Source organism: Centroberyx affinis, unplaced genomic scaffold (genome assembly GCF_046629955.1).
Source record: "Centroberyx affinis isolate AG114_WGS23_722 - 3 ecotype Tasmania unplaced genomic scaffold, CSIRO-AGI_Caff_v1 ptg002143l_1, whole genome shotgun sequence".
Taxonomy (NCBI): domain Eukaryota; kingdom Metazoa; phylum Chordata; class Actinopteri; order Beryciformes; family Berycidae; genus Centroberyx; species Centroberyx affinis.
The window spans coordinates 53,126-67,503 of NW_027280461.1; the positions used below are offsets into that span (position 1 = coordinate 53,126).

The window sequence follows — 14,378 nt, forward strand, 5'->3', positions numbered from 1 at the left end:
AAAGGGTAGTGTCACATGACCTCAGTAGTTCAGTGAAGTTTCTAAAACCCTTTCAGCACTAACATTATGTTTAAAGAACAGCACTGTGTCGAGCAGTTGCCTAACATGACATCTCTAGTTTACAGTGTCATGCATGCTGCAAGGTGCTACTGCGCCGCTGTACAGCAAGAAGCATCTGGCGGAGTTGGCAGCGATGCACAAAATTCCATGCAGACAACCTAGGAAAACCAGTGCCATGCAAAATAAAACCATGCAGTCACAGACTTGTTCAGATTTCAGAGTTGTTGTCGATGTCCCAACATAGGGCTGGGTGATATGGTTGAAATCAATATTATGATAATCATAAGGATTTTTCTCGATATCAATATATATCACGATATGGTTCATGTATGCAAAATCATGTTGAATAATCACATTAATGTTCATCTCATTGAACCAAATGGTAATGTTAGGTGTGATCAAACAAAACAGAAATATTCAAATAATATTCCTACCATACCTCATTTTATGAGAGTTTTTAAGTAAAATTTGCTTGTCATCATCAATTTAGACAGCAGAAACGTGTCACGATATAAAAATATCTTCATATCATCACGATATGATTCCACTGAAAGACGATAAACGATAATATTGAATTATCGCCAGCCCTATTCCAACATTTACACATATATCGTCATATCGCCCAATCAAACATCTCCGATGGCCAATGATATCAGGCAGAAGGAGTGGCCAGTGACATCAGGCAGCAGTTTCATCCTCCGTTTGGTTCACAATTTGGGGAAACAACATTGTCTTCAGACAAACATCTTTTACCTATAGAACTGCGCTTAAAAAACAAAAAAAACACAAATGTGTGGTATTGTTCTCAACACCTCTTATTCAATTAATTAATTTGTTTAATGACTACATTGCAAAAGCTAAATATTATTTTCCAAGTATTATACTGATGGAAAAAAACCTCAACATCACCACATGAAAAAGTCACATAAGCACTGACATAGCCTATCATTGATGTCCGATGACATCGTATATCAGCACAACCCTCCATAGACATGTACTACAAAAAAACGTGTCTATCCGTATGCTCAGACATTTGCCTCGCTTCACTCACATTGTATTTGATCACTTAACCTGAAAAACAAGCAAGGGAAATTTTGATGTCGTTTGATGTCGCCACATGACAGGAGAAAGCAGCCGGGGCTACAGTCACAGCCATTATGATTAGCGGTTAAAATAATGAATGGGTGCAACACCATGCCTGAAGCTACCTAGTACCAGTTTTCTCTCTTCTACAGCCACAGCAATCTTCACAGCAGTTCTAGGGCACAGCTGGAAATTCACTACTGACAGACACAAACAAACACACAGTGGGCAATATATTTGCGCCCACTTCAAGCAAAGCCATTACAAGCCTTGGCTGGCACAGAAAATTAGCTTTATTGCAACATATGGGCCCTAAAATTGGATTAAAACAGATCCAACAGTGCACAATGTACCAAAAACGACAGCAGCACAGCTTCAAATCTGTGGCACTAGTGTGAATGAGCTACCCACAATGTGCTTGTGAAACTTGGGGCCAACTTGGGCTATACACAGAACACATATACAAACAAACAAAAAGGGAGGTCATGTCCAACTCTGGCAAGAAAAATATAGAAAACTAAGCACACTATGCGTGGTCTCAGCCATAGGGCACCGCTGGAGTTTGAAGGAGCTGTTGACGTGTGAGCAAGCCGCCCTGGAATGTTTGTGCATTCCAGTTGAAGGGTACTCGCACCAGGAGGGAGGGAACAAGGAACGAGAGAGGGGAGGAAAACGGCACGTCCCCTTAACCCACCTACCCCAGCCTGAAGGCAAAAGCTCAAAAGGAATGGTTTGATTTCAAAGTCATTTGATTTGATGTTTTGCTGATGATATATTTGGTATTCTAACAAAATGACAGTGGTTTCATCCTCCCTAATGTTTGAACCTTGATGAAGGCCATCCGAAAAGCATTGGTTTAAATAAAGGACTCCATATTCTACCACCAAGTATTGCTGAACATTTTGTTTTCTTCTGGTTCATGCTTTAAAGCACTTTGGTTGCTAGCTGCAGATCTGTTCCCTATCCTCCCTAATGTTACCAGGAATATACCTCTATGCAGTTATAGGCTACTTTACTCTTCAATTCATTCAATTAGGTTTATAACAGACATATTGTATCAGATGGGGATCCTTGGCTAAATTTGTATCTATTTTGGGAGCCAAAGGGAGCCACTTCAGAATGTTGAGATGTTCCCAAGTTAATTGACAGAAGCCAAGGGCTAAATGTTTTAGCAACAAAGTCATGGCAATAAAAAGTTACGCCTAGTCCATCAACTAAAACAAAAAAGATTGCCCCAGCCATATCGAGCAAAAACATGGGTAATAACAGACAGAGTTCTTGGTACAAGAGAAAAACTAGGGATGGACATGCTTAATCAAGCTTGGAATATCAAATAAGTAATGTCCATTCTAAATGTTGCCTCTATTTATCTGTTCATATGGTACATTACAATGATTAGCAGTTATATAAACATTGTCATCAGAAAAAAAGGGGTAATTTTGCTGTGCTGAACACCAGAGGCAAAAGAGTTTCAAAAGGTTATTCAAGCAAAAGTTATTCAGTCAAAGGTGATGCAGTAACAAGGTCATTACATTGGTAAACACTGAAAGTACAGGCCTGTGATATAATTTTCTAAGGCTAACATGCAAGTATTGAGATATGAATTTACCCGCTACAATTGCCTATAAATATTTTGTCAGTAGTCACCAGTCAGCTGTTATTAAGTGTGCAAGCACTTGATTATTAACAAGAACATTCACTGTTTAATAGATATGCTAATAATAGGAAATTCTGTTGAGTTGATCAAATTAATCAATTCCATCATCTAATTAATCAATTAGTGGAATTCATCTAATTAAAAATGGCCATCCGTTGTCAAAATGAGTTTTAGATTGGGGATTTACAGGCAAAACTACATGGAAAAAAAGAACATCAGATAGCGTATTAACACCAGATTACAGCATGTAAAGTGCCTCCACATTTTTTTAAGAGCTGAGTTTTTTTGCCTTCCAGACACACCATGAACAAATCCCAGGAGGTTTGGCAGACAGCAGAGCTTAAAGCAAAAAAAATCCTGAGCCTGAAATGTTCCTGACTGACGGGGGGGTTAGTAAGCACACTACACTTATTTCTCTATTTCTCTATAAAACTAGTCCAATAACAAGAACAACGAAAACAATTGACACATTTCTGTGCTGAATGAATGAATATTCAACACACAGCATTATTATTCTATAAACCTAGTGCAATAAGGATAACTGTGGAGCCCCCCAGGGGTCACCTGGTACAAAAAAAATGATACGGAAATCAGTGGGCACGGTTTTCTTACAATTTACTCAAACATCAAAGAGGGACTTTTAGGCCTATATACAGTGAGCCAGAGCCATTGCACACAGCTTGTAGGGCTGGGAAATATATCGTTATTATATCGATATTGTGATATGAGACTAGATATCGTCTTAGATTTTGGATATCGTAATATCGTGATATGGCATAAGTGTCTTTTCCTGGTTTTAAAGGCTGCATTACAGTAAAGTGATGTCATTTTCTGAACTTACCAGACTGTTCTAGCTGTTCTATTATTTGCCTTTACCCACTTAGTCATTATATCCACATTACTGATGATTATTTATCAAAAATCTCATTGTGTAAATATTTTGTGAAAGCACCAATAGTCATCCCTACAATATTGCCACAATATCGATATCGAGGTATTTGATTTTGTCCATATCGCCCAGCCCTACTTACAACTGAACATTTAGCCCACTTCGTAGAAAATACCGAGATATATATTGTGTATCGCCATTCAGCCTAAAAATACCGAGATATGATTTTTGGTCCATATCGCCCAGCCCTAACAGCTTGGCATACATATAGTGAGCTGTAATAGCCATTAGGCACCTAGACCATATGTGAACCATAACCATTGATTAATCATATCAGTAGGTCTACTTTATGATCCGATGTGTGTTTTGGTGATGAAACCCATTTACTCCCTATAAATCATGCTTGTAGAAAAAGCATGTTAATTAAATTTTATATGCAACTCTGTGGGTCGCTGTGGTGTCCCTGTTTGACGTTATCAATATACATATTACAAATCTGTGTGCACAGTCTACTAATCCACGGGCATGGAGCCGTGCGCGGTTTACCAATTGGTGCCCGTACGGATTTCCACATCAATTATTTTTTTCTTACCAGGTGACCCCTGGGGAGCTCTGTAGAGAACAGCCAAAGCAATGCCACATTTTTATGCTGAATGACGACTGTAAATTGTGAAAGACAGATCACGTTCAGGTCTGTCATTGCCGCTGGAGCGGCAGCTCTAACTGTCGCTCCCGGTGTGGTCAGATATCGGAGTGCGCGCATAGCGGCGTTGTGTCTGGGATTTACCTGATGTGGAAGGAGCACTTTCTTTCTGCTGGTTGAGCACACAGTGCAGAACAAACACCCGGTTTCCTTAATTTGTCGCACCAAGTGTCAAACGGTTTCCCGTCTCCACCCGTTTATTTAATCCATGCCTATTGCCATTTGTTTTTTACTCCTGTCTCAGTGAAGCGTGTATCTTCACCAGCTTTCATAAACTTCGTTTCCATATTTCAGCTGTGCTACACCACGGAATCAGTGCTACATTGTGATAGAAAGTAGCTTGCTGTTCATTGGATAAAAAAAAAACTTGCTCGCATTCCATTGGTAAATGTAAAACATTGCTTTGCTTCGCTAAATATGATTGGATAAAACACATCAAAAACAAAAACCTTAGTGTCGAAAATAGTTTGTGAATCTAAAACATCCATATGCTGGAAATCTGGCACCTGGTCAGAGGTCTTTAAGCCCTGAGACAGCCACAGGATCAGCTGACAGCACTACAGCAGTGCACACAGCAACATGCACATGCGCGAATAGTTTACACACACACATTAGTCTGACCAAAGGCCTAAGTGTCTCCTATGATGGACAAAAGGAAGAGATGAAGACAGTGCAGAGAGGAAGTTGAAATACTGACGGAAGTGGAATCATGGCAATTGATTAGACCACAAGACTACAAGCCTTAAAATCCTAACAGATGGAAAACCAGGGCATTTTACTAAAAAAAAATTTTTATTTCTTGTCTTGCCATGAAAAAGACGCACACATTAGGCTCCTGGTCCCTGCTGTACTGTTGCAGAGCTACATGCAGCTCTCCCTTTATTTCCAGCTGTCCAAAATAATTTCAAAATGAAATTACAAAGACACAGAAGTCTTGTAGGCTTATGTGTATCAATCAGGCCTCCAAAGTGCAAATGCAACTCATATTTAAACTGAGCAACTAAAACATTTCTCTGTGCAACTACAATTGAACCTCAGCTTTACCATCTCATCCTTCATCACATGGAAAAATATCCATTTGTTTGTTCTCCATTATGATCGAAATAGGTATGTTTTCTCTGTTACTGTCCTATTTCACTGGCAAGGAAACGTGGTTTAAACGTTAGTTTCAACGATTTGAGTTAAAGTTCATTATAGAATGCCAAACATATGTATCCAAAAGGTGTTCAGATATGCAGCTGACATAGCAACACTTGTTTTGATGCAATGATACTTCAAAAAGATAAACTAGGGAAGCACAAACACCAAAAACCACTATACCTTTAGGCTACAGGCTCCAATATTTTATTTACCTTGTTTACACGCATCTATACTCAGTGGGATCCAACATAACATAATTGCTCTTGACAAGGCATTGACCAAAACTCTGACAAAAGAAAATAAGTATAAACTGTACCAAATGCTTTTCTACTGCGCCCATCAATGCAGCTATACTCTGATCGCGAGTAGGACAAATAGGAAAGAGGCAGTCAAACACTAAGTTACCGATTCACTTTGTTTCATCTCATCATGAGCAGCACTAATTAAGCCAGATCAATGAGCTTTTATGTGTAAGGAGAAAAAACAAATTTGCCAATATGACACATGATGCTGGTGTGCTGCCTAACTGCTGGGCAACAAGGCATGCAACAGTTCCTCTATATTGTATGTTTCACATGTGAATGAGAGCGACATGAGAGGGAAATGGAAGTGCTATGGGAAAAGAAAATCCCCTTTCACCAGGATAGACAATTTTTTGCTGCTTTTGTGAAGGGACTCCATCCAAAAATCTGTTATACCACTGTACTTTGGAGACCAACTCCTTATGCTGGCTGAAGGTGTCGTTTCAAAAAAAGTTTATGTGCCTCCACTTTTTAAGGTTTGGAGCACTACTGCTACTACATAAAAAAAAATAGTTCAGGAGCCTTTAATCCTTCTAATTTGTAACCCTTTTTGCTTTCTGTGCAGTGATCTCTCTCTCTGTAACATTCTTTGCTTTCTGTACAATGATCCTTGTTTTCATGACTATCCTACAGCGTCCTGAAACAATTTAAACTGTTTGACTACAATTAATTCAAAAGTTCACGCAAGGATCCCACATCATAAGTCTTAGTTTAGTCATACTTTTCAGAATGCATTTCACTTTTGAAACATGTAACATAAATTCCTAGTTCTGAACTAACGACAGATATAAACTGCCCTAACAATATATGTAAGCTACGGCACTCTTTCAACCAGCCTAATTGATTGTGTTGTATATTTAACATAAATGAACATGGAAAGCCTGATCTGAAGACGTATAGCATTCTCCATTGCAATAAAAGTCTTTACTGCAACTGTGTATTCATTTTAACTTACTCTGCACTGATACATGGTGTTTAGTGGTTTTATTTTGTGGTGCACCAGTCGTTTTAGAGCTGGTGTGTTGTACTCCCAAGCCCTTGCCACAATGTGACGTTAGACGATAAGAAAAGCACAAAGCACATACACAAGTGAAGTGCTTGTTCAGTTCCAAGAACAATGTGGCATGTACAACAACATTTTATACCTGATGCAAGCCATTTAATGGTGAAAGTTATCATTATATGCCAATTCAAAAGCCACTATCATTAACTTTAACGACAGTAAAACACTAGTTTGACTGTGTAGGCCATTCAGAGTCTAGTAACTGATGACCAACAGTTTAGATAGCAAGCTAAGTAAACTAATGTTCACAATATATTTTTCACGGATCAGCTGATCACTTATGGTTGTAAGTGGGGTGACTCTCCCTTTAGTTATATAGCTATTGGTCTCACTGGCTTATCTCCAATGCTGCCACTCATCCCAAGAGCCATAACCATGAAAACGCACTGGCTGGTGTGAAAGCCAATGATAACAAAGCTTTTTCTCGGACATAGGATATAGTTTTCTTGGCTGTAGAATACAGGCTAACAAAGAAACGCCATTTGCCTAGCATCCTACAAGCATCCAAAACATCAATTCTGGCCATTTGATATTCCAGGAAAGTTGGGACACCATTGGTTTCAAGCCCTGTGCAAACCTCTCCACTCTCTGTACTGTGGTCTGTCATATTCTGTACTGTCATCCCTCACAGTCTGTAAGCCTTTGGTTTCCTCCTTTAATAAATAAAGAGAAAAGCAATCGAGAACAAACAGCATGCTCTTTCTAAAAGAAAAACTGATAGACCAGATGCATGTTCAACCAAAACTACCAGAACGCTTAATTGATCACCAGCTTCTTATGCATCATTAAAGGCAGGAAACCTGATCCCTTCGTTTCAAATATAAGACCGAGAGGGGCAGAAACATGATCCATTATCATAACCGAGACCAGCAAGCAGATACACAAAGCCTGAACCATGATTCCCACCACATTATACTAATGTGTGAACCTATAACATCTCTTAACTATTGAGAAGCCCTGCCTTCTGCGAGCACAAAATGACTGCTTTGCGATGAATAGGAAAATGTAAGACCCCAGCAAAAGCCAGAATGAACTGGTTGGCAAAGTTTTATTTAATAACCTCTTAATGGAGGAATGTCACACTGCACCCTCCACTTTCAGGATTCTACGTTGTGCTCTTTTCCCCAAGGACACTGTGTTCTTGAGGTAAAACATCTTAAATCACACATAAAAATGTAAGAGCACAATTATCTAAATCCATTTCAATTCCTGTAAGGAGCTTATAGTATATTGACTCTATGCATAGCCTTAAAATGTCTTAAAAAAAACACTCAATTCTCAGTATTAAGCAAATGACAATCTTGCAAAATGGACCACTTTTATCTAACAACTAACTACCACAGCCCAGGCAATTATATAATTTTAAAATGAGCTGCACATGGCATTTATTACTATTTATTTGTTATTCATTTATTATCTGAGTGTCAGCATGTACAGACAGGCAAGCATGTGACTATGTGCGTACAGCTTTCACTGCAAAAGTGCAAGACTGTCTGTCTTTGTAGTTCACTAAAGCCTACATATTATTTTTTGCCACACATTTGTTCATTAAACAATGACAGCACTAACAATTTAGAACTATGTCACATAGTTCCAGATATTTTACATAGTACGCTCTGCCAATCCGGGCACATTCAAACTGTCTACGACCAGTTCTGAGCAGTGCTGTGTGTTGGAAGCTCTGTGCATGTCTGTGTATGTTTGTATGTAACAACTTCTCAAGCGACATGCTCACAGTATCGTAACGAGATAGCTTGGCCACCATTGGCTGTGTTCGGGCTGAACTCAATATCACGTTGCATTCTCGTTGTATTTTTTTATAATATATAATCTCATCTTCATCCAGTTCTTAGCATTGTGGAAAGATCATTCCAAGTAGAAATGCAGACCGAATCAGAGTCTGTTGTTTAGAGTTTGGCTGGAGTCGGTTGTGTGTCTGGTATGTGGCCAGTAGCCAAGCAGGTTAATGTACAGCACATTGTTGCGCTGCCAGTCTCAAGTAAAGCTGAATGCAATAACACTGGTAGCAATAGGCTGAGAGAAAAGTGACCATACAAGGGATTTCTCTAGTGCTGTATTTATTTAACTGAATATCAAGATATCAAAAGATGAGACAAAATTTCCTAGCATTTTGTACATACATAAAAAAGCAATGCTCAGTGCAAACTGTATTGAAGTTTCTATCACCTGTGATTGAAGGGTGTCAGTTGAGCACACTGACCAAATTCCAGCAATGTTAAAGTATTTAATGTATAAAAACACAAGTTCAAGAGAATTAAAGCCCTAAAATGGGCAAAAAGTAAAACTTAAGTTAGCTTTCATAGGGCCCTTCATAAGCTACATTTTGATCAAATATGATATATCCTCTGGTGGTACTGGGAACTATAAGAGCCAGGCTATGAAACTCTGCATTTATTTTAAGTTTTACCAAAGACTGCATGTCATTTAACTACCAAGCCTCTGGTTAGTCAAAATGGGTCAAACTAAGGTACAGGTACAAGGGTACAGCTGTTTTACTAGTCTAGCTAACAAAGCCGAGGTCTGGTCTTTTCAATACATCTTAATGGGATTGAAGGGGGTGGGATGGACTGTACGTCAAAATACTCAATCACAGTATGCAATAAGTGGGTCACATGTGGATGGCATTCAAATCTAGGACATATGGAAGTTGAAAACATCAAATGTTTTACAACTCAACTTACATTTTCACATCTCTGTGAGCCATGTCTTATCCTTGTCCATGTGTGGCCAGTGATTTTTTAATCTGCATTTTCCTGCCATATCGCTATTTGGTTAGTTGCTAAAGTAAGCTACACTCCCAGCAAAATCTGTGTTGGTTCATTTAGCTAACATGATGAATGTCTATTTTCAGGATTTTGTGAACCTAAAAAGGTTACATACATATATGAAACAAATTTCTATTACTTTTCCAAAACTGAAGAAATTATTTTCCACACCTGGAAATCACAGTTTTCATATTACATTACTCTTCAAGGATTTTCAGGAGCATACACTCGCTGTTAACATATGATCTACAAACGCATTCTTAGGATGAGAAATTACAAGTAGAAAACAAGTCTGTGCCCTTCAGGCATACTTTTGTCCGATTAGTCCTGCCCCACAGTGTGTCTATAGCATATCAAGCTACCAATGGGTTGATATGCTATAGAACAAGTTTCTCTCCCTTACCTGTGGCAAGGCAGTGTTGAGCTGCCTCTGCAGAGAGTCCCTTTCATGGCTGACTTCGTGCAGCTTGCCCTGGGTCAGGCCCAGATTCTCCTGGGTCTCTCTCAGGGTGTCGAGAAGGCGGTCCCTCTCCTCCAGCATGGACACCATCAGCGACTCAAAGTGGCCCTCTGAGTCCGACTGCAGCGGGGAACCAGAGCCCCGACCACCGCCACCTCCCCCTCCAGGCCCCTCTGACTCGCTGATGGTGGGCATAACCTCGCACATCATCTACAGCCATGGTTTGGACAGGAGAGAGGAGGGCAAGAGGAGACGGAGAGAGAGAAGAAATAGTTTGGAGAAAAAGGGAAGAAGAGGATTATGAGGGGACAAACAGACCTGTCAGCACAGAGTTTGTGATATGCAGCAATTTTGCCTGAAGACACATGTAAATTTTATCACTATGGAGTAAATTCTCTCTCTCTCTCTCTCACACGCAGACACACACACACACACAAAAGGATCTTTTGTGAATGCCATATCCTACGATCTGCACTCAATAAACGAAAACATCTCTTTTGTCAAAAGCAGACCAGTGAATTTGAACATTAAAATATCATTCCTGTGTCCTAGGACAGCTCAGTTTGCCACAGTCAGAATTTAGACAGAAGCCCCCCGTCCCCTTACTCTGTGACACCATACCTACATAGGCCTTGACACTGGATTACAAAGGATGGAAAATTGACAGTAACAGCACCCAAACAATTGTATGGGGACATGGGGACATATTCTAGTTTGAAAATGATAGAACTTTTGTAATATAAAGCTCAATACATGTAAATTGGTTCCAATAAGAATTTAGGTCGTCAGGTTTCTAGCTTTGGAATAGAGTTGTTCATGTTCTAAAGCAATGAAAAGACTCTCTGGGGCCGAAGGGATAATGTCTTTTACTGAATCTTTAAAGAAAAAAGCTTTGCAATTGCACCCTCACTTGCACTGTGACAGAGCTGAGAGATTCAAGAAAGAAGGCAATGGGAAAGGCTAAAGTGCACTTACAAAGTGATCTGATCAACATGCTCTGCAGACACCAGGGGCACTGGCTGTTATGACAACTTATTGACTATGTAGAAGGGAAAACAGTCAGAGCCAAATCAGCAGAACCTACTTACTGGTTGCTCCTAATGGTAAACTAGGATATTAGTTAAATACTTTGTGGACTGGTTTCCAACTCACTTTCCCAGAGGAGGCAGTGACATTAGTCTATAAGAGGTAAGGCAGGCACCAAACAATGAAGCAACAAATAAAACAAAACAAAATGTAAGGTCAGGCCCTAAATGTATTATGTTTTGCCTCACAAGGAACTAAGAGGGCTGTGCAGGCTGAAGCTTGGAGTAATGCAGCACCTAACAAAAGCTGGACAGGAAGGCCTGGGGAATTAGAACCACTCTCCAAACCAAGGGGCTTAGGCCCTGTAGACAGACTGCTAGACAGAAAAGCCAAGAATCATGTGAGCTGGATTTAACATACCTACAAGGAACTACAACTTACAAATTTGAGCAAACAGAGTAGGAACTGAGTGGCAGCCAGAGCCGCCCCTTCCTCTTATTCCTTGCATCGCCTGCCATGCCAAAAGGCATTCGCTTTCAGAAACCATTGTGTTCAGTTCAACGACCCAACACTCAACTGTACCTTCTAACAAGTGTGTCAAAGAGCTGGACCAGGCATGTTTGTTATATGCCAAATAACCAGCCAACATGCCATCTTCAATTCCTTACTATAAAAAAGAAAAATCACAATTTAAGATGATAAACATGATTAGTGGTGGAAGGAGACAAATTTAACCCAATTTAGCAGGAGCAAAATAAAACCCAGCGCTCCATAACGAGGTCAAGCCACTCAAGCCCAACAATGTTTATGAGGGGGAGGGGCCACTCAGCATCCATGAGAGAGATTGACAGATGGTAGGTCTTGTGTAACTTAGCAAGGACGTCCCATACATCAAAAGTAAAGATGAACCAGGGTCTGGAAAGAGAACAAGACTTCACAAGTAGACTTAAGAAAACGCTGAACACTTTTTATGGAGGGACAGTTTTGGGGAGTTGCTATTTAAGAAAGAGGAACAACTGGGAAGCAAGGCAGAAGCGACTGATGAATGAGGACATCACCACTGGTCATTCAATTAACGACTGTAGTGAGGTTGACTATGACTGCCTATGTGTCAAGCCAAACAATTTATAGTACTGCAACTTTAGATGAGCTTGACCATCTACCATTCTCATAGTTCCTGTAATGGAAAATTGAGTTGTTTAATGTGGTACAGTCTCAGCCACAGACTTTGCATAATGTTAGATAGAATACTATAAATATAGTACTCTGTCTTGAACAACAGTCAGCGTTTGACAGTGTGATGCTGTCACACACAGCACATTTGAATATATGTTAGTTCACTTCCACCACATTACGTTGGTAGCTGCCTAACAAGATAAGCAGCTATACCTAATGACCACATTTGTTTAATGTGTGTTTGTATCTCACCTTTGCAGAGTAACGTTAATCCAACTTCCTTTGTAATGTCCACTTTATTTTATGGTTCCAAATAAACTTCAACGAAATCCAGGTTCTCCAATTATGAAATGTTGCAATGTATCAAGTTTCACAAATATCCAGAGTCATTCAAACCATATTCAAATCCACTCAGGCGCTGGAATCCATTAAGGCTGTGAAAAGGTCTTTTCGGTAAGAAAAGGAGGAATTCCAAAAGGCCTCAGAGCTAGACCCACATTAAGTGAGCAGGGGGCAGTATTCCAAGTTTAGCAGGCTAACTCAACGTTAGCATGCTAGCATTAAGTAAGCTGGTGATTCGATGATTGCATAGCTAGATTTGGAAGTAGAGTGGATATCTTTGCTTTTCAAAACAAACCAATGGCCATCTTCAACAATTCAAGTTCAACTCACCAAATAACAATTCATAACAAGTAGTCAGGTGATTATATGGTTAGCTGACGTGGAAACAGCCGTACCCTACTACTTGCTAACGTTAGCTAATTTGAAGCAGAATTCTTTGGCTTGAAGTCAGTTTTAAAGTAGACAGCTAGCTAACGTTAGCTACTAGCCAGCTAGGTAGCTAACGCTTGCTAGTTTCATATAGCTACTAAGTTAGCTAAGATAATGCCAGGTAGTTCACAAAGTACATACTCTATTTCGGACAAAAGTAGACAACATGTTAAAATATCTTACAGTAATCGACTTTACATAGTCGAAAAGACTAAGACGAGTAAAAAAAACCTGAACTAGGTCTCCAAAGCCCTGGTGTAATGTTGAATCTATCAAGTAACGTTAGCGCGTCAGCTAACGTTAGCTTCCCGTCGTTTATGTTGAGCCGCGTCACCACATCACGGCTTGACTCGGAAACTTCAAGCTAACAATTAACGTTAGCGACCTGTTCGTTCGTCTGGAAAATCCAAACCACAAATAAAAACTTGTATTCCACTCGTTTCTATGCGAGTTTGTTATGTTCTTTCGGTATTTCCACCAAAAGGTCCGTCGGTCCCGTCCTTCCCTGTCGCCACTGCCTGCCAGCCTCGGCAGTCGGGACAGCCAATGGTAGGCTCACGCTAGCACAGCATTCACTTTTCATTAGCCTGGTAATCTCAGGCTTTCCACGGGAGGAGAGCTCGAGCTTCCCAGGTTGGCAACAGGAGGAAAGGGAAAGGCACGAGCACATTCAGTTCCTCTGTCTGGGGAGTTCACTCCTCAGTCAGCTACATCAACTAGTATCCATACAGCTAAAACCACAACCGGCAGCGTGGAAAACCATGTTTTGTTTTTATTTTTATTATTAACTTTTATCCACTGGTATGTCAGAATTCACCAGCTACTTCACTGCTTTTCCAGTCAAATATTATGTTCAGAATGAGGGTTACCTGCCAAATTGTCTGGTACAGCATAACAAATAGGCGAAATTAACCAGCAATTGACAGGTGGCTCCTATTAATTTTCCCAGCCTTTTTATTATTATTATTAGTAATAGTAGTAGTAGTAGTATTAATATATTCTATTTTATTTGTTATTATTGTTGTTGTTGTACTTATGTTTTCTATAAAATGCAACCTATAATGACATTATACCAGGCATATCACAAAAAATAAATTTGGCCATGGCTTTAGTGTGGCTTAGTAAACTCATAAAATACATTTTCTCCTTTGAAATTACGATGAAACTGAATTGACAATTTAGGAACGTTTCCAAAATTCAAAATATGAGCAGAGGAACAAAACCTTCACAGTTACAAACTGATTGTTTAAATATATAAGTAT

General features: G+C 39.7%; 1 protein-coding gene across 1 annotated transcript in view; it reads right to left on the reverse strand.

Annotated features, from left to right (window-relative positions):
• The window catches only part of ppfia1 (PTPRF interacting protein alpha 1), a 51,297-nt gene extending 37,666 nt beyond the window's left edge, over positions 1-13,631 (reverse strand). The window contains exons 1-2 of the mRNA XM_071531851.1: positions 12,598-13,631; positions 10,087-10,353 (exon numbers count right to left, since the gene is read on the reverse strand). Of these exons, the coding sequence (XP_071387952.1) occupies positions 10,087-10,353 (267 nt within the window). The 5' untranslated portion in view covers positions 12,598-13,631. The remainder of the gene's footprint in view (positions 1-10,086; positions 10,354-12,597) is intronic.
• Between the last annotated feature and the right edge of the window lie 747 nt (positions 13,632-14,378).